Genomic DNA, 22,544 nt, shown 5'->3' on the forward strand with positions numbered 1-22,544 from the left:
AGATATAGGTGATGGGGAGGAAGGCAGCAAATCACACTGCCACGTGTGTACCTATGCAACAATCTTGCATGTTCTTCACATGTACCCCAAAACCTAAAATGCAATAAAATAAATTAAAAAAAAAATAAACAAGAGACCAGTGTGCTAATAGGAAATACCTCCTCCCCTCCCAAAGAAAGGACAAACATCACTATACGAATTAACAGAAGGATAGGAAACTGCCTTTACAACAAGCATCTAAAGTAGATTTTTTTCTCAAAGAAAAAAAACAAAAAACCAAGGGTTCATGTAGAAATAGCCACTTCTCAATGAGAATTTCAGTAACAGAAAATTTCGATACCATTTTTAATCAATTTCTCATACATAAAAATTCTTTAAAAGGTTTTTAATTGGGTTCAATGTAAAGTTGCTGGTTTTATCCTAACAAGGCATCCACCTGTCACGCTATTTCATAACTGTCCATTAAAGGGGTTTTTTGCCCAATATCCAACCACACAAAAATTAGAGGACTCAGAGACCAACAACTTAAAAGTCAACTTACTCTAGGAATTCGTGCTATCAATTTTGGGCTAGAAATAGGCCCCAACAATTTTTTTTCTTTTTTTTTTTTGAGACAGAGTTTTGCTCTTGGGAGTCCAGGCTGGAGCGCAATGGCGCAATCTTGGTTCACTGCAACCTCTACCTCCCGGGTTCAAGTGATTCTCCTGCTTCAGCCTCCCAAGTAGCTGAGACTACAGGTACCCACCACCATGCCCGGCTAATTTTTTTTTGCATTTTTAGTAGAGATGGGGTTTCCCACATTGGTCAAGCTGGTCTTGAACTCCTAACCTCAGGTGATCTGCCCGCCTTGGCCTCCCAAAGTGCTGGGATTACAGGTGTGAGCCACCATGCCCACCTGACCCCAACAATTCTCATATCTTTTAGACTTTTAAAGGTTCTTCTCTTTACAAGGGCTCCTTCTCTCAGATTTTGATATCTATCGGTTTTAGATATGAATTAAGAATATAGTTTTATTAGGAACTGAAGACAAATAGCTTATTAAAGAAGTTTAAAGATAATGCCATTGCCAGGTGAGGTGGCTCACGCCTGTAATCCCAGCACTTTGGGAGGCTGAGGCAGGTGGATCACAAGGTCAGGAGTTTGAGACCAGCTGGCCAACATGGTGAAACTCCATCTGTATTAAAAATACAAAAAATTAGCTGGGCATGGTGGTGCGTGCCTGTAGTCTCAGCTACTTGGGAGGCTGAGGCAGGAGAATTGCTTGAACCCAGAGGTTGCAGTGGGCTGAGATCATGCCACTTCACTCCACTCTGTCTCAAAAAAAAAAAAAGAGATAATTCCATTTTAGCCATTTTATTATATTTGACCAGTGTAGTATTTATAATTCATACAATTACTAAATCTAGTATAAAATTTAGACTATTACTTTTATAGCTCTTTTGGCACAATGCTTTATCTCAACTCCAAAATTAACTTACTTCACAAAGACAGAGCTGATGAGTTATAAATCTGAATGTATACTTTACTTGTCATGAATGAAAGCAATACATACTCATAACGGTCCCCTGGGGATTTCTTGATACACTTACTGTTACAATGGTATCAATAAGAAGAAATTCTTTTTCTTTGAAATAAGATTACATAGATGCCATGCCTATATTTTTAAATTGAGAATTCATATTATGTTAAATTAGGTTAGTTGGTCGTATAGATATTTTTATTTCCAGAATATTAATTTATTAGGTATATGTGGAATAAACAGAACACTATCCAAGCCAACCAGAATATTTCCAGAGCTACCAGGGAAATGATTTTCTTTTCATGACAGGGTGATGAAAAACTGAGATGGATTTTTATGATACAATCAGACATTTAAAATTTTTTAGTTTAAGATGCAACTTGTCTCATATGCTCATATGTCTCATATGCTTTTTGTCTCAATATGTAAGGAAAATTTTAAGGACACAGTAGAAAAGGTACATGGAGAAGGCTTACAGTTTTCACATATTTAAGCATCTGTGGTTATGTTCTCAATGGGGTACTCATCAATAACATGTCATCTCGTAATGCACATACACATGCTACTACCCTAAATATGTACAACTCCACATCTAATGGCCTATAATACTTATTAGTTGCCTGGTAGAGACAAGAAAGCAGAAGATCTAGTCCTTCCATTCCAGGAGCTGATAATATCTATACATCTTTGCCTTTCAATTCGAAAAACATTTTCTTTCTCTAACCTAGTCTTGGTCTACTCAAAACCATTGAACAGGTTTTTCTAATTGAAATGGTGGGCTTTGAGCTATTTTAATAACCAATATCCATATAATAAAATCAGCAGATCTGAAACACTGATTAAAGTGACTTGGTATCCTGAATACCTAGAAACTGATGGTCAAGAAGAGGCTATTACTTCCTTTCACCAGCTCCTCACACCTTATATTCCTCTTTTACAGACCAGGATGTGGGAAAGAGGCTGGCCCACTCAACTGCCTGATCTCTCTGACTGCACGTGCTCCATACGAATAAGTGGAAAGAATAAATGAAAATGAGGCCACTGTTTTCCTGTGTCAGGACACTGTCAGCATGAGTAGGAATACCAATCGCCAGGCATGCAAGATCTAGTGCGTTCCTGTTCCGGTGCTGCTTTCTCTGCTGGATTAGGTGGCAGTTTGCAGAAAAGCAACATCCTGAAAGTTTACTTGCTATCTTCAAGTCAGGGAATATAACTGGGCACAGAAAAAGTCTACTGCTGCTTCAGAAAGTATTTTGTATACATTTTGAGGATGCTGCTTCCTTAGGAAGGAAAATATCTGATTTCTGGACTGAAGTATATACAAAGTTGGGGCCAAATCCAAAGTGGGTCTGTGGTTTACAAACTGTGAGATGTGAAACAGGATGTGATGGCAGGTCCCATCTGTCTCATTCACCCTAGTTTCTGACATATAGTAGCCATTCAACAATAATTCTTGAATAAATGAATAACTGAACAAATAAATGAGCAGACTTCTTAATGAAAAATTCATTTTGAATCGTTTTTCTGATTGTTGGTGGTTAATAGCCAAGGGAAGACACAGTTTATAATGATTCTTTTAGCTGCAGCTAAATTTTGGTTAAGCAACACCAACATATGAAAATCTGGGTTCACAAAACAAATACATTAGAGTTACCATATTTACTATATGCTTTACAATTAAGTAGAAATATGCCTTAATGTAATGATTTCCTAAATGCTGACCTATGACATCTCCTTAAGTTCACAGTGAAATGAGAAAAATCAGTGTGACGCATTGTTCATCCTGAGGCTGGTAAATTCAAGAAACTGTCATTTATTCAAAAATGGATCTTCCCCATTTCTGAGGTTAAAATACTTTTTAATAAATGATGGGGATAGTCTATGCTAGTTGTACCTTTTTAATGCCCTTGCCAATATAAAGTCAAACCTATATTGACTCCTTAGCTTATCAGAAAATATTTTATTGGACTGAGAGATCCAAATGTCAGTGACTGGCTTAATTTCAAAATATGATTCATTTTATAAAAGCGTACAAGTGTTTTTTTAAAGAAACCTACCTATTGAATAAAGGAAGTAGTATAACCTTGGCTTTAATGCCCATGTTAATAACAGCCAATATAGGTGGCAACTGGCTGCTCCATGCCCAACTCTCAGGGCTTTTAAAAATGTATTCACTTATTTAAATTTCATAGTAGCCCAAGGAGGAAGTATTGTTATTGTCTCCATTTTACAGATGAGGAACTCTAGGCATTGTCAACTCCATGCCCCAAAAGACACATAACACAACTAGTAAAGTGGCAGAATTGGGATTCAAACAATGGCTCCAAGAACATATATATATTTTTAAATATATATTTTTAACTAATTTTCTTTTTTTTTTTTTCCAGGAAGGCAGAGGTTGCAGGAAGCCGAGGTGACACCACTGTTAAATTTATTTTTATGGCTTCTCAGCGATCCTTGTTCTGAACATATATTCTTAGAGTACAAAGAAACTGGGCCATACCAGAGTACAAACAACAGGAAAACATTGTTTGTTATTATATTCTAATATTATGGAAATAAAGGTTCAATTAGCATACAAATTATAAACTCCTACCCAATACTGACATTATCTTATATTGAAGTCAGAGCCCCTCCCAATCTTAGTTTATCAATTCTTGATAACCTATTTTTAGCCTCAGTATTTAGGTATTATCTTAAGCAACATTCTTGTTTTTTAAGCTCCTGCTTTAATTAGCCAATACCAAAAAACGCCCACAGGAAAAAAAAAAAACAAGAAAATATGGTATTTGCAATGGGGCGTTTCAACCGAGTAGGGGATTTAAGCGCAACAACTCATAAGCTTACTCATCAGGGTTAATTTAGGGTAAATTCAACCTTACAGTCAACAAATAAGTGTATTTCACTTTATATTAAGTTTGCTATTTAAAGTATTACAATTTCAGCTTCTAAATGTACATATCCATCCCCAAAACAGCTGCTTCATTAAAATAGGAAGATGACAAACTTTAGTAGGCACTCGCATATTCCCTTGCAGAGTCAAAAACCCAAACATAACAGCACTTGGGCAAGTAGGTAAATGAGGAAGTATAATTCATAATAAATGGACAGCAAAACCATGAGTCAGATTAGACATTTTGACTATAAAATGACCAAACCCCTCTCCCCCAAAACCAAAAGACAAAACTTTTCAAATATACAGCAACGGTATCAGACAGTAATTTTGGCTTTAAAAACCTCCAGTACTCTTGGTAATAGCAGAAATGACTCATCTGGTTGGTTAAAGTTAGCTTTCTATCATTCCATTTAACATCATTTACCAAATGCTGCATTTCATTAATGGAGCTGTCATTTTTTTCTGATAGCAATGAAAAACAGGTTTTAACATTAAGAAGCCCTGGGTCCACCAAAAAATATCAGTGAATCAAGAGGTCCCGAAGTTTTTGCAGTTTAAGGGCACTTTGTAGATTAAATTTCCACCCTCCAGTCCTGAGAGTTGTTGTGTGCACACCCAGTCCGAATACCTTGTTGAGCACACAGGACAGTAATTTCCGACAATGCAGGTAACTCCTGCACAAACGCTTCATTCAAGTTGCTGGCTCCTGCTCAAGTACCCACCCCTAGTCCACATGCCCTAGAAAAACACAGGAACCAGTTCCGGACATAGTTATCTATCTAGCACCCCACGCTCTTTCTCCAGACTAACCTCTCATCTCAGCCCAGTGGGCCCCAGCCCACTACAATCCTGCTCCGGCTCTTCGAACTTCCCCCGCCCACTCCCCCCACGTGACCAGGACCCCCCGCCCCGCCAACCCCACATGCAGTTCCACCAATCAGCAACCACCTCCGCCCAGGACCCGGGACCTGGCGCTCCTCTTTCAAAAAGGCATCTTAAGCCTCCTGCCCTTAGCCACGCCCCCTTTTCTCTACCCCCCCCCCCAACTCCCCGTTCCCCTCCTCCCCTCCGGTGGCGTCCTCCCGCTCCCGGGCTTCGCCCCGCCCCACGAGGAGTAGCGCGCTCGCCCTCTTCTCGCGAGATCTGAGCGTCCCCGCCGCTGCCGCCCGCTTCCCCCTCCCGTCCTCCCACCTCCCTCCCCCCGCATCTCTCACTCTCCGGCTCTCCTCCCTCCCTCCTCCCCCCTCCACCCTCTGGGCCGGATCTCGTCTCGCTCAGGCGGAGGAGGAGAAGGAGGAGGAGGAGGACGACGTTCGGCCTGCGCAGTGAGATGTTTGTCCGTCGCCGCCGCCGCCGCCATCGCGGAGGAGCGCGATAAAGGGAGCGGAGCCGGGCCTGAGGGGGACCCCGCGGAGCCGCCGCGCCAGCGCAGCTCCCCAGCCGCGTCGGAGTCGCCGGAGCCCGAGCCGCCGCCGTCGTCCCCGCCGCCGCCGCGGCTGCTCAGGGGCCGGCCAGCTCCCTAGCCTTGCCCGGGGGCCGCGCCGCCGCCGCCCCCAGCGTCGCCCCTCGCCTGCCCGCCCGCCTTAAATGTGACACCGGCGCCGCGGAGCGCGACCTGAAGCCGCCGCCGGGGAGGGGACGAGCACCATGTCGAATCTGAGCAAAGGCACGGGCAGCCGGAAGGACACCAAGATGCGGATCCGGGCCTTTCCGGTGAGTCTCTCCCCGGCGTCCGGGACCCCGGAGCCGGGGGCCGGGCCGAGAGCGGCACGCGAGGCCCGGGCTGAACTCCCCCAACAGGCCGCAGGCCCGGCCTCCCCTCCCCCACGCCCGCCGGCCGCGGGGCGCGAGCCTTCCCAGCAAGCGGGCGGCTCGGGGCCCCTGCGCGGCCGCCCTCCCGGGCCGTTCTCCGCGCCGGGAGCCCGGGCCTGGCGCCGCGCCCCCGTCTGGGAGCTGCTTCTCCAGCCGCCCCGTGGGCGTCGGCTGCGGCTAGGGCCCCTCGGCTGCCCCACGCTTCCCCACGTTGCCGGGGTGTAGGCCCAGTCTCCGCCACTGCTGGCCGCGGCGGAGTCCTCCCTGTGTGGGGCATGTGTGGAACTTTTCACGTGGGGTTTCGCTGCACTTTCCAAAATAACCCAGCCTAGCTTTTAGGGTGATGAAAGGGCTGCCCTGTGTCCCCCTTCCCAGGAAGGGCTATGCCATCAACCTGCCCTCGACGCAGTGACAGTGGTTGCACGGAATGCTCAGTGATCATAAACTAGTAACATGGGGTGTATTTATAGCGTCTTTCATCCCGCAAGCCTCCTAAGCACTTTACAAACTTGTGCAGGATTGCCTCGCCACTCGGAGGAAGGCCGGGGGGAAGCCACAGAGAGCGAACCGGACAATTGGTTCTCCATTTCTCAGCCTTGGGAGCCCAAAGAATGAGCGTAGTCGCCTTGTGGAGTTGCTTTCTTTCATCGGTTTCAGTGACAGCAAACGCATTCTGCTCAGAAACTTACTTTTTTGGCGTTACGTTGAGTCGTACCCTTTTGGTGTTTAGAACATAGGGTATAACTTTGGGTGTCATATCTGATTCAGATACCTTATGGCAAGCAATTAAAATGTTCTGTTGTTAACAAACTGGACATACTGGCCCATGTTGCTCCAATAAAAGGCATACATCAAGACAGACGAACTAGCAATTGGACAGAAGATTTTTAAAAGTAAAATTAGAGAAAGATCTTGGTCTTCCCTTCTTAGATTCACAAATACTTCATATGATGTGCAGGTATAAGAGAGGAATTTATTGTCACTTTCCTTTTCCTGAAGTGCAGTTGTAGTGGGGAAAAGACTTATTATCTAAATATGCCCCAGTTGAGTTAAGTAATTTAGTCCCAGAGAACCTGAGGACCTTTTTGAATTCCTAAAATTGAAAAGGATACACCTGATGGAGAATTCTGAAATTGCAAGAACACTAATACTAAAGTCAGTGTGAGGAAACTTCTGCTTTGTGTAAATAGGTACGATGTATTTAGGAGAATTAAGTGTTTTTGATAATAAAGGCTTTTTGAATGTTTCAAACTTTTTTATAAGTAAACGTGAGAAATTATATCAGGAAGTCAGCAGTATTGACAGAGTGCTAACGAAGTTTACTAGTATGTTTTCCTTTATAATTGGGCAAAGAGTTGGCTTTATGAATTTGTGAGTAATATTAATAATTTTCCTGCTAAATTCTGACCATTTAAAAGTAGAGTTTAGAATTTAGAATTTTATGAAGTTAATAGTTTTGTACAACAGATTTTCTAGGAGTGTTTGCGGTCGTACACTCCTCATTCTTGAATTCTGAAGTTTTAAAGATTTTTTTTCTAAAATGTGGAGTAACTCACATTTGACATCAACTCACTCAGGTTAATGGCCTTCTGATTGACCAGTTGTACTTTCATCTGTGTGTAATCAAACTCTTTGATCTCTTCAGGTTTCCCTGGTCTTACCTGTTTTGCCATCATTTTATTTGTTCAACAAATACTGAATATTATGTGCCAGGCACTGTTCTGCGGGTTTGTCTGTATAGCTAAAAAGACCAAGATCCCTGCCTTCTGGAGCTAGTATTGTTGAGGAGAAGAGGTGGGAGAGAATTTCATTATTCCTTTAGCTGACCAGTATAATAAAATTGTATGATAGGTTACCACATAGTACTGGAACTGAATTTTTTTTAGCTTCGTTTATGGTTATGAGCTAATTTGGGCCCATTCTGTGAATAACTTCTCCTTCAGGTTATATGTGAGTGACTTGTTTTGATATTCAGTAGTTAATAGCTGCTGATTTCTAAAATTTTTCGTTACTAAGTATTAATAACATTCATAAGTGGTTCCCATTGAAAGTAACAATTCTAGTTTGGCTGGGCGCGGTGGCTCACGTCTGTAATCCCAGCATTTGGGGAGGCCGAAGCAGGCAGATCATGAAGTCAGGAGATTGAGACCATCCTGGCCCACACGGTGAAATCCCGTCTCTACTAAAATACAAAAAATTAGCTGGATGTGGTGGTGGGTGCCTGTAGTCCGAGCTACTGGGGAGGCTGAAGCAGGAGAATTGCTTGAACCCAGGAGGCAGAGGTTGCACCATTGCACTCTAGGCAACAAGAGTGAAACTCTGTCTCAAAAAAAGAAAAAAAATTGTTATAGTTTATGAGACTTTGTTACAGATAGCCAAATATCTCAGTGGTATGGTATTTTGTAGATTTATCTTGTTAACCATGTGCTTGTAGACCTTCAAAATTCCTGTCTTACAGCAATTTTGTACATAACTGTAGACTGCATAAGTTGATAGTCAAAAGTAGTTAATGCATAGTATCACATAAAGAAAAAACGTGGCCAGACGAGGTGGCTCACACCTGTGATCCCAGCAGTTTAGTGTTTTGGGGCCGAGGCAGGTGGATCACCGGAGGTCAGGTGTCTGAGACCAGCCTGGCCAACATGGTGAAATCTCACCTCTACTAAAAATACCAAAAAAAAAAAAAAAAAAAAAGTGAGGCCTGGTGGCGGCTGCCTGTGGTCCCAGCTACTCAGGAGGCTGAGGCAGAAGAATCGCTTGAATTTGGGAGGCGGAGGTTGCAGTGAGCTGAGATCACACCGTTGCACTCTAGCCTGGGCAACACTGATATCAAGCCATAGCAGTCCAGCTTGGGCAATAAAAGTGAAACTGTCTCAAAAAAAAGAAATATTGTTTATGGTTATACATAGGTCTATCCTTAATTGTTTATGGTTACACATATGCACATATTTAAAAATTATTGTATTTTACATCTGTTGTTTGGATATATAGTTACTGTAACTTAAGAGAAATTACAGTTTCACCGAAAGTCCAGGCGTAGTGGCTCACACCTGTAATCCCAGCACTTTGGGGGGGTGAGGTGGGCAGATCACCTGAGGTTAGGAGTTGGAGACTAGCCTGCCCATCATGCAAACCCCTGCCTCTGCTAAAAATACAAACATTTGCCAGGGGTGGTGACACGCACCTGTAATCCCAGCTACTCGGGAGGCTAAGGCACGAGAATCACTTGAACCCGGGAGGCAGAGGTTGCAGTGAGCTGAGGTGGTGCCGCCAGCCTGGGTGACAGAGCAAGACTGTCTCAGGAAAAAAAAATTAATTGTATATGTTTAAGGTGGACAACATGAGGTTTTGATAGTTGTATACATTGTGAAATGATTACTACCGTGAAGCTAACATATAATCACCTCACAAATACTTGGTTTTTTAATGTCTGTGTGATGAGAGCAATTAAGGTCTACTGTCTTAGCAAATTTCAAATATGCAATATAGTATTATTAACTATTCTTACCGTGCTGCACATTTCATCTCCACAATTTATTCATCTTGCAGCTTGTACCCTTTGACCAAAATGTACCCCCCAACTCCCCCAACCCCCATTTCTCTCATTCCCCAGCCTGGACCACAGAGCGAGACTCTCCTGAGTCTCAGGTGCATTTCAGACTGTTTTACAAATTGACGTGTAAAAAAAGTGTAGAATTATGTTTTGAGATTGTTTTCATTGCAAAATAGAGTGGTAAGAGTGAACTTATATTTTGTAGATGCATAATACTACAGATAAATTTTCAACAGTAAAATCAGATTCTTTGTAGGGTTTTGAATGCATTTTTTTCTTTTTTGAGACAGAGTCTTGCTCTGTCACCCAGGCTGGAGTACAGTGGCGTAATCTCAGCTCACTGCAGCCTCCACCTCCAGGTTTCAAGCGATTCTTGTGCCTCAGCCTCCTGAGTAGCTGGGACTACAGGTTTGCGCCACCACATCTGGTAAATTTTTGTATTTTAAGTAGGTGACGGCATTTTGCCGTGTTGGCCAGGCTGGTCTTGAACTCCTGACCACAGGTGACCTGCCCACCTCAGTCTCCCAAAGTGCTGGCTGGGATTACAGACATGAACCACCACACCCAGCCTTAGTGCATATTTTAAGTATATCCTCATTGTAGGAGTTCTAGTACACCACAGTTTAATGCACAATTTGCATTTTTAAGTAGACCTTTTCATAGAAATTCTTTTTAAGGTGGAGGACAATAAGGACGTTTCTGTTTTTGTAAGCTGTTGACAAAGGAAAGTTTATTCCAGTTTATAAGCTTTCCTGCATTGCACAAAATATATAATTACACATCTTTTTTGATAATGTTTAAACTTTTTTTTTGTATGCAAAGGAACAGCAAGGACCACAAAACTTTTACAGAAGGGAGGCAGTAGTTATGAAACTCGTGGAAATAATGTGGGTTTGGACCAAATATTTCTGTCCCACGGAGTCTCTTCCTTACAGCTGGGCTTTGTTCCACTATGTAGGATTAGTTGCTGTCAGGTAAACCTTTTGTCTTTATCTTTGAAAAGTCATTTCCTATCATTTTTACTGTCTGGATTTTGTCCACATGGGTTTGATGAGCTTGGTTGGAATTGGAGGGGTAAAGTTTGAATGAAAATGCTGTCTTCTCCTCTATCAAACAGTAATGAAGCCTTTCTTGGCTTAGCCTTCAGAGTTTGGGAAACCTGTTAGGAAGGTGACTATCTCCAGAATGTAATCAGGCTCTTAGGACCTCTACCTGGGGGTCCTGGAAATTGTCTCAGTTTGTAAAAGCATGCTAACTCATCATGAGAAAGAGTGTTATGATAAAATGCCCACTCCTTAATGCTAGATGGACTCCACCTGTGTAGCATGGGCAGCAAATGTTTGGAGGTGATTGTTAGCTGAAACATACAGAGCAACTTACATTAGTGAAAGAGTTTTATGATCATTAGTGATATACTTAAGAACAGGAAGAGTCTAAGGACAGATGGGGACAGTTAATTGTGTTTTCTTTTCTTTGAGCTACAGAAATGTTTCCTAGATTTGATGGCTGGGCTCGGTGGCTCACGTCTATAATCCCAGCACTTTGGGAAGCCCAGACAGTCATATCACCTGAGGTCAGGAGTTTGAGACCAACCTGACCAACACGGAGAAACCTCGTCTCTACTAGAAATACAAAATTAGCTAGGCGCAATGGGACAAAGCCTGTAATCCCAGCTTCTCGGGAGGCTGAGGCAGGAGAATCGCTTGAACACTCAAGGCGGAGGTTGCAGTGAGGTGAGATTGCGCCATTGCACCCCAGCCTGGGGAGTAAGAGTGAAACTCTGTCTCAAAAAAAAAAAAAAAAGGAAAATGTTTGCCAGATTCGAAGGAACAGCTTTCATCTTCATGGTAGGCTTCTCTTAGGGAAGGCAGTTGTTGCATAGAGCTACCTGGACTGGTACCTGGAGGGAAGCTGGGTGGTAGCATTGCAGATCACAGAGCAGAGAATTAATTATAAATTTGTTTTTCATGTTATGAAGCAAGGTGAAGCAGATTCATTAAAGTGTTACTTACACTTAGACTGATACTGTTATTGATAGTGTTTATAGTTTTGGGACAGCCAGTTGTGTTATAGCTGTTAGTACCTCTCTGACTTTAGAAGTTAAAAAAAATAAAAATATACAGTTGTTATTAATAAAGTATTTATTTTGCCTTGTCTTTCTAGATAGCAATTCAGAGGAACTTGGGAAATTATTAGTACCAATATTGAATTTGAAACTATGCAAGTAATATGAAATACAGTGTAAAAATTTGGCTTTTTAAATAACAACATAAATCACAGGCTTGATTTAAACAAAGTAGGGAATGCTTCATTTGTTTGTACATCATTCATTCATTAAATGTAGTTTAGTAATGACAGCATTTGTCCAGTTCAGGAAAGTTACATGATTAAGGCTAGAAAAAGTGGTATGTCTTCTCTTTATTATTATACATTGGGAGACTTCAGAGGTAATTTTTAATTTTCATTCCAGAGTATGTGGATGGTCTCAAGTAGTTTTGTTAGGTTTATGTAAAAGTTACTAGACAATTTGTAGTTTTAAACGATGCAACTTTTTTTTGAAGGAGTTATTAGCCCATTGTAAGGTCAGCAGAGTGTAAAGAACAAATCTTACTAGTAACATGAATTATATGAATTAATTTAATTAAATACAATTTAGTGAAAAACATAAATTACAGTTAGTATTAGTCTATCATTGTATTGTGAAAACTATTCAACCACAGTCTGTTAAAGCAATAAATTTATTTTAGTAACTTTTCTAATTATAACAGTGATGTGTATTCCTGGTAGAAAACGTGATAAATATCTAAATGTATAAATAGGGAAGTAAAGAAATCACCTGTATATAGTCTTACCACTTGGAAACAAACAACATTAACATTTTCATTTGTTTCCTTTTAATCTTTCAAACTCTTGAGTGAACACACAGTAAAATTAAGGTAATTATTGTATATGTTGGTGTTAAAAAATTTCTTACTGTAATTTTTGAAAACATGGTTTTTAATGACTATAAAACCTCAGTTTGCTTAACCATTTCCCTATTGCCAGATATTTTGGTTGATTCCAGGGAGTCCATATTTTTTCTATTAAAAAAGATTGCGACTGTGACTACTTAGACACAAATATTTGAGCCCAGCTATGATTATTGAATTATTGGGCTGCATATAACTGAAATATGTTGCCTAATTGACCTCCATAAAGGTAGTAATAATAGGTAACACTTTCTGAATGTTTATCATGTACTCTGCATGTCTAAACTTACTCAATTCCAGCAACTATAGAATGCTGCTATTATCTGTTCTACAAATGAGGCTTTGAGAGGTTGAGTAATTTGCTTATGATATTCTTGCAAGTGGCAGAACTAGGATTCTGACCCAAGCAATCTGGCTCTGAAGTGAGAACTCTTATTTCTCAAGGTTGTGTCAGTTTAACTTCTTTGTAGCAGTGTCTTACCCAACGTAATTGTATCTTTAATTTCATAGGTGAAAAAATAATACTTTAATGCTTTAATTTGCATTTCTTTGACTACTTAGGAGAATAAAACTATGGATAGTCTGTAGAGAATTTTCATTTACTTCTGCTCTAGAGTGTTCAACATATGAGTATAGGGATATGACTAAGAAGTAGAGAGACTGCAAGCCTAAGAGTGTGGGCTTGAACATCAGCTTCACGTCTTTCTAGCTGCATCGCCTTTAACAGGTTACTAACTTCTTGTAGCCTCAGTTTTCCATTATGTAAAATGAGACTACTAATAAGATCCACCTTACAGTGTTGTTGTGTGATTTAAAAAAAATAAAGCTTTAAAATAGAACTTAGCACATAGCTAACTATTGTCATACCAATGTTTAGCCGTGATTAGGTCAATATTAAAAGTGGGTATTGTTTTTGCAAGCAGTTACATTGAACGTTATACACTTATTTTAGTGATCCTGTCATTTTACTGTACAACTTCTAGAACTTAAGTTTTGAAAAGCCTGCAGAGCCAGTTTGTGAACCATGCTAAGAAAGCATTCTCAAAGGTTATAGGTTTACTACCACTGGGACACTTAAAAGAATCCTGTTGTGTCTTGAGGGGTCGTTTCAAAAACAGAAGTTCCTGTAATGATTCACACATAATCCTTGGAGTAATTGTGTAACCTGTCATAACTTTATTGAAGGAATAAATGCTCACTTGGTTTGCCCGTTCTATAATATGTACGTTAAATGTTCATTTAAAAACATACCTGGTTTTTCTTTTTTCCTTCCTTTCCTCCCTGTCTCCTTCTTCTCCCCTCTCCCTTTTTTGTTTCACTCCTGAACTAGGTTTTGGTCCTTGTCCAAAGCTTATGCCAGATACCCCTTTGAACCACACATCATTTAGCATAGTGTGGATGGTTAGTGAATGACTGATTAAATGAGAAACTATTCCTCTAAGCCAAACCATAGTAATTGATAAATTCAGTAAGCAAATGGTGCCCTAAAATGTTTGAAGTTTTTGTAGCTCTAAGTGAAGTGTTAAGATGTAGTAGTGGGTCATTAAAAATCTTGTGGCACTTTCTGTAGCAGGGTAGTCAGCCCAGTCTCCTGGAACAGTAATGACTTGAAATCAGTAAAGGTCGTACGATGTGTTGTTAGTGACCCTGAATTGAGAGTCAGAAGACAGTCTCTGGTCCAGCGTTTCTGTTTACTAGCTGTGCTCTGCATTTCACTCCCTCCACCATGACTCCTTCGCATCTCATCCCTTCCCGTCACACTTAAATTGTACACTCTGATCCCGTTTCTCTTGCACATTAATTTCCCTGTATCTCCAGCCTGTCTTCGTTTTTTTTTTTTAAAGATGGAGACTTGCTCTGTTGCCAGGCTGGAGTGCAATGGCATGATCTCCGCTCACTGCAACCCCCGCCTCCTGGGTTTAAGCGGTTCTCCTGCCTCAGCCTCCCGAACAGCTGGGATTATAGGCATGAGCCACCATGCCTGGCTAATTTTTGTATTTTTAGTAGAGACGGGGTTTCACCATGTCGTCCAGGATGGTCTCAATGTCTTGACCTCATGATCCACCCGTCTCAGCCTCCCAAAGTGCTGGGATTACAGGCATGAGCCACTGCACCTGACTGAATTCTGTGACTTCTTTCCACCTGAAACGTGGCTTTGGCCTGAGGATGTAGGCTTATGTTTTTGAATTGAGGTTTTTATTTTTCTTATAGTCCTTGAATCATTGGGCCCAAATGTGGTTTATTGCCACATCCATCATCATCTTTTTTGGCTTGAGAATTATTCTCCTGCTCTCTCCCTATGACCATCTACTGACTTCCTACTCATGCTCCCTCAGTCATTAAAGAGTTTCATACCCTCCTCACAGATACTATGTCTTGGCCATGTCTTAATTTTGTTCGTTGCATGTGGAAGTCATTCATTTATTCAATTTAAAATACCTTTTTTGTGTGTTGCTGCTGTGGGTCAGGTACTGAATCTACAGTGACGATCAGACAGACTTGTATTGCAGGGATTTTCATGCTGTCTTAGAGCTTGTCATCTTACTACTTTAGAAATCTTGAAACTCCAATATTACATTCTATCCTAGCTCTTCTGTTTGTTAGATATAGGACTTTGAGCAAATCACTTAGTGTCTGCCTGTTCTCTCTTTTATAAAAAGGAAAAAATGATGATACCTACGTCATAAAATTGTTTTAAAGATGGAGTTAATACATGTAAAGTTCCTTAGAATAGTGCTTGGCACATAATAAGCATTATAAATAAATGCAAGCAGTTATTATTTAATTATTCTCTCTTGTTGCTTGGTTCCTTCTCACGTTCATGTGCCCTTTGATCTCAAGAAGACCCTTTTATTTCTCCCAAGCCATGGTGCCATCACTTTCACTATGTTATCATTTGCACCTTTCTCACTGTCTCCCCAGAGCAAGGCCAGAAATAGCAGCAGAAAGCATCTTGGATCATTCCACCTATTTGCCTCCACTGCACACATTTTTTAGCTACTCCTGGAGAAAATTGCAAGACAGTGGTCTCTAATTTAGCTGGACTCTCAGTGCCTCTGAGCAGTTTGTGTGTGTGTGTGTGTGTGTGTGTGTGTCCCTGGTCAACTTCTCTCTCTTTCCTGCCTGAGCTATTCCAAACTTTAATCATTGTCCTTAAGCTCTCTATTGAGAATTCTCTTACCTCTCTTCTTCAAGAAACCTAACTACTTCACTGTGAAAAGGAATGTAATTAGGTGAAAGTTCAAAGTTTATTCGACGTTCAGAACCCTTTCAGTTATATTATTTAATCTGCATCTTTATTCATTCTCGGCTCCTTTTCCTCTGGTCTCAGAGAAGGAAGATGTCTTTTCCGCTTTCTTCTGCATTATAGTAACTACCATATTACCTCCATTCACAGCCAAGATTCTTGAGAGAGGAGTCTCTATCTCCTTTTTTAGAGCATAATTTTCTTGAGGAGGCCTCGAGTCTTCTTCATGACTTTCATCAGTACAGCAGTATGCACCCAGCATATAGTACACAATGCTGAATAAAGGAATGAACAGACTCTTTAAGTTTGTTTTCTCCTCTTTAAGATGAGAACTACAGCAGTCCTTCACAAATTATGAGGATTAAATGAAATATCAGAAAATGCTTTCTAATAGTGGTATCACTAAGACATTTAAAAGAATTTCCCAATCATTAAATCAAAATTTTCAACTATAATTCTGTGTTTTGTGTAGGGCAGTTACTTTCAAACATTTACAGGGAGCCCGGAGGGTATCTAGGACCCAGGAGGCCTAGGAAGTGGAAAGTAGAAATCTCCAGATCTCCCTCTATGGTCCTTTAGAGCAGCTCCTGTGTTACCATTTGTATGTGGGGTTCTGTGAAAGATTTCATTTTAAGAAATTCTGTTAACCATTGCTTTAAAATCACTAGTTACTAATCTTTTTTAAAGATGAGGAGGAGAATCCTACTTGCTCAACTTGATACCAGTTAAGACGAAATTGAGAACTGATCCTGTAGTTGCCTTAACCCCTAATCCAAATCTTTTGCTACTAGGCAGCATTCTTTAAAAAAAAAAAAAAATTTTAAAGTTGAAATGTAACTAAGCAAGATTTCTTAATTTGACCTCCTTTTAGCACTTGTAATCACTGAGAAAGGAATGGACCCCAATTTGCTCTTTAAACGAGAAATGTTACTGCTGAGCAGGTGCATAAAATGACTTCAAAGGGGAATTTTTACCTACTTTAAGAAAATGTGAGATTTCCTAGAGCTACTTTTCTATAAAAGCAAGCCATCATTGCTAAGAGGACTTTTTTGACATATGTATTTTTAAGTCATTCTTACCTAAAACAGCTCTTAACTGAGCAGCACTTAGCCTCTTCTGTTTGCCCTGTCTTCTCCAAAGTAATGGTGAAAAATTCCTTTTTCATCTCCAATTCCCATTTCCACTAGAGGTTGCTTTATAGGAATCGTAACAACTTGTTGGGTGTCTGCCTTGTGGTAGGCTGTTTTAGATACTTTGAACTAATTATCTGAAATACTCAAAACAATTTTAAGTATAATGTTGTTACTTCTGTTTTAAATCTATCTGGGTCTCAGAGAGGCCTAGTAAAATATGTATATTATATGCATATACGCATAGAGAAGGTCAGAGTTAGGATTCAAATTCCAGGTATGTCTGACTGAAAAGTTCGTGTTCTTTTCATTATAGAGAAAATTAATTCTAAGGTTACCTTTTAAATTATTAGCCAGGGGCAGATCCAGGGGCCCTGAAGCTTATACAATGCAATACTCTCTTTACAAAAAGAATCCAAGTTTTACTGGCTTTAAGTAAATGGACCATTTATAAAAGGTATAAAAAACTTTAAATCAATTGAAATGTGCATTGTTCAGTAACATTTGAGTATATAACTTGTGTAAGGGGACCTTAGTGTGTATTGACTTGAATAAAGCCGTCAAAAGCGTAACCTGTAAGAAAGGCTTATTATTACTAGTTGACATATTTATGAGTTTACATTTAAATTGTGAAGCTGACCACACACAATTTTTTTTTATTTTTATTTTTGGTTAATAGAAATGTATATACTTAGCAAGAAGTGATTCCTTGAAGTTAATATGTTTACTTTGATTTTTAATTTTTTGTCTTTGGGAATATACTAAAGTGGTAGATTAAACAGTAAAATGTATTAGAAGTACAAGGATTAAATTTTTTAAATAATAATTTACTACTTTTTGTGTATGCAAATGAGACACGAAAGAAATACTGCTTTTTTGATTAATGCTACTCTTGTAATCTTTTTATGGTACTGTAACAAAATCCTGCAGACTGAGTAATTTATAAAGAACAGAAATTTATTTTCTCACACTTGTGGAGTCTGGGAAGTTCAAGATCAAGGTGCTGCAGTTTCTGCTGTCTGGTGAAGGCTGCTGTCTGCCTCCAACACGATGCCTTGATGCAGGATCCTCTTAGAATCCTCTGGTGGGGGAGAATCCTGTATCTGCACATGTTAGAGGCAGAAGGGCAAAAAAAAGTGAACTCTCCTTGTCAACCTCTTTTATAAGGCCACCTAATCTTGTTCGCAAGGGTTCCACCCTTATGAGTTAATCACCTCCTGAAGACCCCACTTTTTTTTCCCCCCCCTCACTCTTACCCAGGCTGAATTGCAGTGACTTGATCTTGTAGCATGTAGCCATGCCCTCCAGGGCTTAACGGATTCTTCCACCGCAGCCTCCTGGGTAGCTAAGGACAGATGCAGGCCAGCAACAATTTTTTTGGTATTATTATTATTATTTTTTTTGTAGAGACAGGGTTTTACTATGTTGCCCAGGCTGCTCTTGAACTGTTGGGCTAAAACAATCCGCCCACGTTGGCTTCCCAAAGTGCTGGGATTACAGGCATTAGCCACTGCACCTGGATTACCGCACTTTTTAATATTGTTAAATTGACGGTTAAATTTCAAAATGAATTTTGAAGGAGACACAAACATTCAAACCATGGCAGAGACTTTTGAGAGATCTGTTCTTTCTTAACAAATGAGGAAACAGAGGACTAGAGAAGATGGTTTACCAAGGGATATACTCCTTACTTGAATTTATGGAAGATCCATGACCAGAAGCTTGATTTCTGGTTGAAAGCTCTTTTCCCTCTAGCAGACTGAAATAAACAGGTAGTCATAGTAACTCAGTGTTAAGACTAGCCTATTTAATTATAAAATGATTTTTCAGTGTTGAGCACTCTGACGGTTTGAGTTGACATGGTACCCTGGAAGGACACTCGGCTTGTATAAGCCCCTTAGCCTCAGTTTCTTCTGTTGTAAAATGAAGAGGTTTTAACTTGGGGTTACCTTAGGCTTATTCTAGCTTCAGAAATTTCAGCAAAAGACAATTGTGTTTATACATAAATCTAGGAAATGCTGCTAGTGTCTTTTCCTGTGGCCTTTGTCTAAAATACGTTGTGTGATGTTGCAAAAATTACCTACCTTTTTAGTCTTGGATTTTTCTTTAAACTATGAGTGGTATATTTCAGTGATGATGGTTAAATTCTAATATGAAGCAGTGGGAAAATTAGCTGTGTTCTTGTGTACTTTTTTTTTTTTTTTTTGGTGAGTTGACAGTTTTAGAGAAGTTTTGAATAGACTTAGAGCAGATTTTTCTAACAATTTTGTATAATAGACCTTTTGCTGTCATTCTTATTCGATTACAGTTAGAGTCATTCAAAGGCAGAGCAAACTATGGCAATTTGGTATTTCATACGTTTTCTTTCCTTTTGGGTTATATGTAATTGATTTAGGTATAATCAGTTTGTCACTGTCTTACAGTTTATAGGGTTTTTATATAGATGAATGCGTAAAGATTAATTTTATACTTGTGACCCATGTAGTAGTGTAGTATACTACACATGTAGTATAAATAGTAGTGTTTTGGAGTTCATAATATATTGGGAAAGAAAACATTTTAAAGTGTTGATCTCAGATATCACTAATTTTCTTAATACGAAGGTCTGTAAGTACGATGTTTGAAATCTAGTTATGATGAATACTGTGTTTTCTGGATAAAATGTGTTTAAGGGAGTCCTGTAATCTCTCTCTTTTTATGGTTGAAAATAGCACCAATAGTAGTACAGTGACAAGCTTTTTACCTCAGTGAGAATATTACATTATTGTATCCTATTTGTTATGGTCATCATCGTTTTGAAATGTTGTATATACTTTTTTTCCTCATGCAAAAGTCATTCACAGAGACATAGCTGGAAAGAGTTATTAGTACTCTTAGCTCAATTGCTCTGTGACTTAAATGGACTTAAATAGGTTAATCTGGAAGCTTGACCTTGTGTCTTTGAAAAAATTGTTCTGAATTTTCAAATTGAGTTTTGGATAGCCTACCCATGTTGAGGCCTGAAATGCAAATCATAATTGAGCCTTCTATTGATGATTTAACTTTCTCATTATGAATGTTACTGTTCTGTAATTTAATGATATTAGAGCCCAATTAAATGTAGATCAGGTTGTGATTTCATGGAATTCTCCCATGCCGCTGTGCTTTTCTGATTGATAATCTTATTTTTTTCTTTTTCCTTGACATCACCTCTTTTTTTGGCAGCACTCCTCCACTCCCATCTGTTCTATACTGTAACCAGAGAAACCAGTTAACCAAACATCAGTAGTCTTTATATTCAGTTTTAAGTCACAAATCAAAGCTCTGTGACTCTTCTGCATAGGAAAGGAAGAAACAAACATAGTTATTGGGCAGATGCTTTTGCAGACTTTCTTAATTACCCCACAGTCCACTGTCATATTTCTCTGGCCACAAGCACATGAGGAAAGTGAGCTTTGAAAGGTTAATTTGTCCAAAGTCTGTTTGAATGTGTTACACTAGGCTGTTTTTCTCAAAGCCTGGATCTTTGGCTGTATTTTTGATGCTTGTCATTGTTTAAGGAATAAATGATAGTTAAATGGTATTATTGCAGATGTCATAAGTAATTGTATACTGGTTGGTCATCACATAAGACTGCTTATCGTTAACTGCAGATATTCAGATCATAGTTTTTGAGTATTATCTAAACATTGTGCCATACATTGTTAGGAGTACAATGACATAGAGAGGGACCTTGTCTACTCTGAGGTGCTTATAGTTTGGGAGGAAGCTTCATTACATAATTAATAGCTTAGTTGTATCTGATTAAAAAAAAAAAATACTACCATTCCTCAGATACTTGTACCAAAGCAATTTTTTTCAGGCTGGAGCTTGAAATTAAGATCAGGCATTTTCCCTTGTTTATTTTTTTTTTGTCTAGCTGTGTCATTCTGAATTGCCTGGAATTTCAAATTCTCACCCTTTCCCCCACCCACCCTGTTCTAAATTTTTTCTTGTAGAAAATTATTCACAGAGGACTAAAGACTTGTTGTCCTTTGTATGGAAGTAGATGTTAAGAATTCACTTCTTTTCATTTTAGTTTTAATTTGTTTTATGATGTAGTTCTAACTCTTAGTAATTACAGAACCTTCAAGATGTTTAAGTATATAATAGACTGACATCCTTTCAAATTCAGGCATTTTGAAGGTTACATTTTTATATCTGAAGTAACGTAAATGAACAGATTTTGCTTTAAAGAAAACAGACTATTATAGACTTATTTTTGTTATTGATACTTAACTGATGAGGAAATTATAATCCTGGATTGGAGGGAGGTAAGGAGGCAAAGATCACTTTTAAAAATTAAATTCTTGACTTGGTTTTTAAAAATCTTATTAAGCTATAAGCATTTAAGAATCCTTAAGTGTATCTTTCCTTTAAAGAGCTTTTGTTTCTTTTTCTGCTAAATGAATTTACTTTGCTTGCTGACCACTTTGTAACTTGGCCTTCTTGGGGAAGGGTCCTGAATACATCTAATAATTAGATAGCAGATATTATATGTTTGTGTATATAGATGTGTGTGTGTGCAGTTTATTTTATTGTTTTGCTGAAGCATTGGTTGCCAAATCCCTTACTGAGTATGTCTGCAGTTATTGCCACTTAATCAGTTTTATCAATGGGATTAAAGCCCTGCTCAAGTAATTTAGAATGTTACTTTAATAGAATATTACTATTTTTAAAAATATATTAATACATAAAGTTAGAGCCTTTAAATTTTATTGCTCCTGGAATTAAGTATAGCCTAAAGTTTTTATTGTTAACATATTGCTGAGGTGAGAGTTGAACATTCAGTAATTTAAAAAGATTTTTAGTAGCAGTTAATGTTGCTTTTGTGTCATGGTTAGGGGAGTGTAAAGATTAAAGTTCATTTGTAACATTGTTTTGCCAACACTGTTGACATGCATTTGATGCCAAGACCAAATCATGTGTATGTAGGAATCTGCACTAGAAGCCCATTTCATTTGATACATAGTTTTTGGACTTACTTGATTTAGGGAAAGATTGTAGCTTATTGATCTGCTTCTGAAGGGCCTATTTCGTCCACCATTTTCTTCCCAGTTAATATTTATTAGTAAAATTAATGATTAAGCAGCCTTTTGAGTGAGGGCTTTAGATAGATGAATGGGAAAAATCTGAAAATATTGCTTGAGGTAAAATTTAAAAGTCTGGTACTTGTACATTACTTCTATTCGAAAAAAGATTTGATTATTTAAAATCAGATTAATTGCTGAGGGTAAACACATTCAACTGTTTTCCCATATCATGTGCCTTATAATTAAAGTGTTTGTGTTTTCAAAATTGCATTGATATAACATGGATAAATTAGTATTCATTCAACAGACATTTGTTTACCACTTTCTTTTTCTTCCACCCTCCCGCCCACTTTTTTTTTTTTTTTTT

The 22,544-nt window shown here is 39.1% G+C and overlaps 1 protein-coding gene and 1 long non-coding RNA gene across 2 annotated transcripts in view; one reads left to right on the forward strand and one right to left on the reverse strand.

Annotated features, from left to right (window-relative positions):
* The window catches only part of LOC108304712, a 40,086-nt gene extending 34,800 nt beyond the window's left edge, over positions 1–5,286 (reverse strand). Inside the window, exon 1 of the long non-coding RNA XR_005200373.1 lies at positions 5,226–5,286. This is a non-coding gene — a long non-coding RNA (uncharacterized LOC108304712). The remainder of the gene's footprint in view (positions 1–5,225) is intronic.
* A 246-nt stretch (positions 5,287–5,532) lies between these two features.
* Positions 5,533–22,544, forward strand: part of CUL3 (cullin 3) — a 107,076-nt gene continuing 90,064 nt past the window's right edge. The window contains exon 1 of the mRNA XM_017529025.2: positions 5,533–6,128. Within this exon, the coding sequence (XP_017384514.1) occupies positions 6,063–6,128 (66 nt within the window). The 5' untranslated portion in view covers positions 5,533–6,062. The remainder of the gene's footprint in view (positions 6,129–22,544) is intronic.

The sequence above is a fragment of the Cebus imitator genome, unplaced genomic scaffold (assembly GCF_001604975.1).
Source record: "Cebus imitator isolate Cc_AM_T3 unplaced genomic scaffold, Cebus_imitator-1.0 Scaffold57, whole genome shotgun sequence".
NCBI classification, from domain to species: Eukaryota; Metazoa; Chordata; class Mammalia; order Primates; family Cebidae; genus Cebus; species Cebus imitator.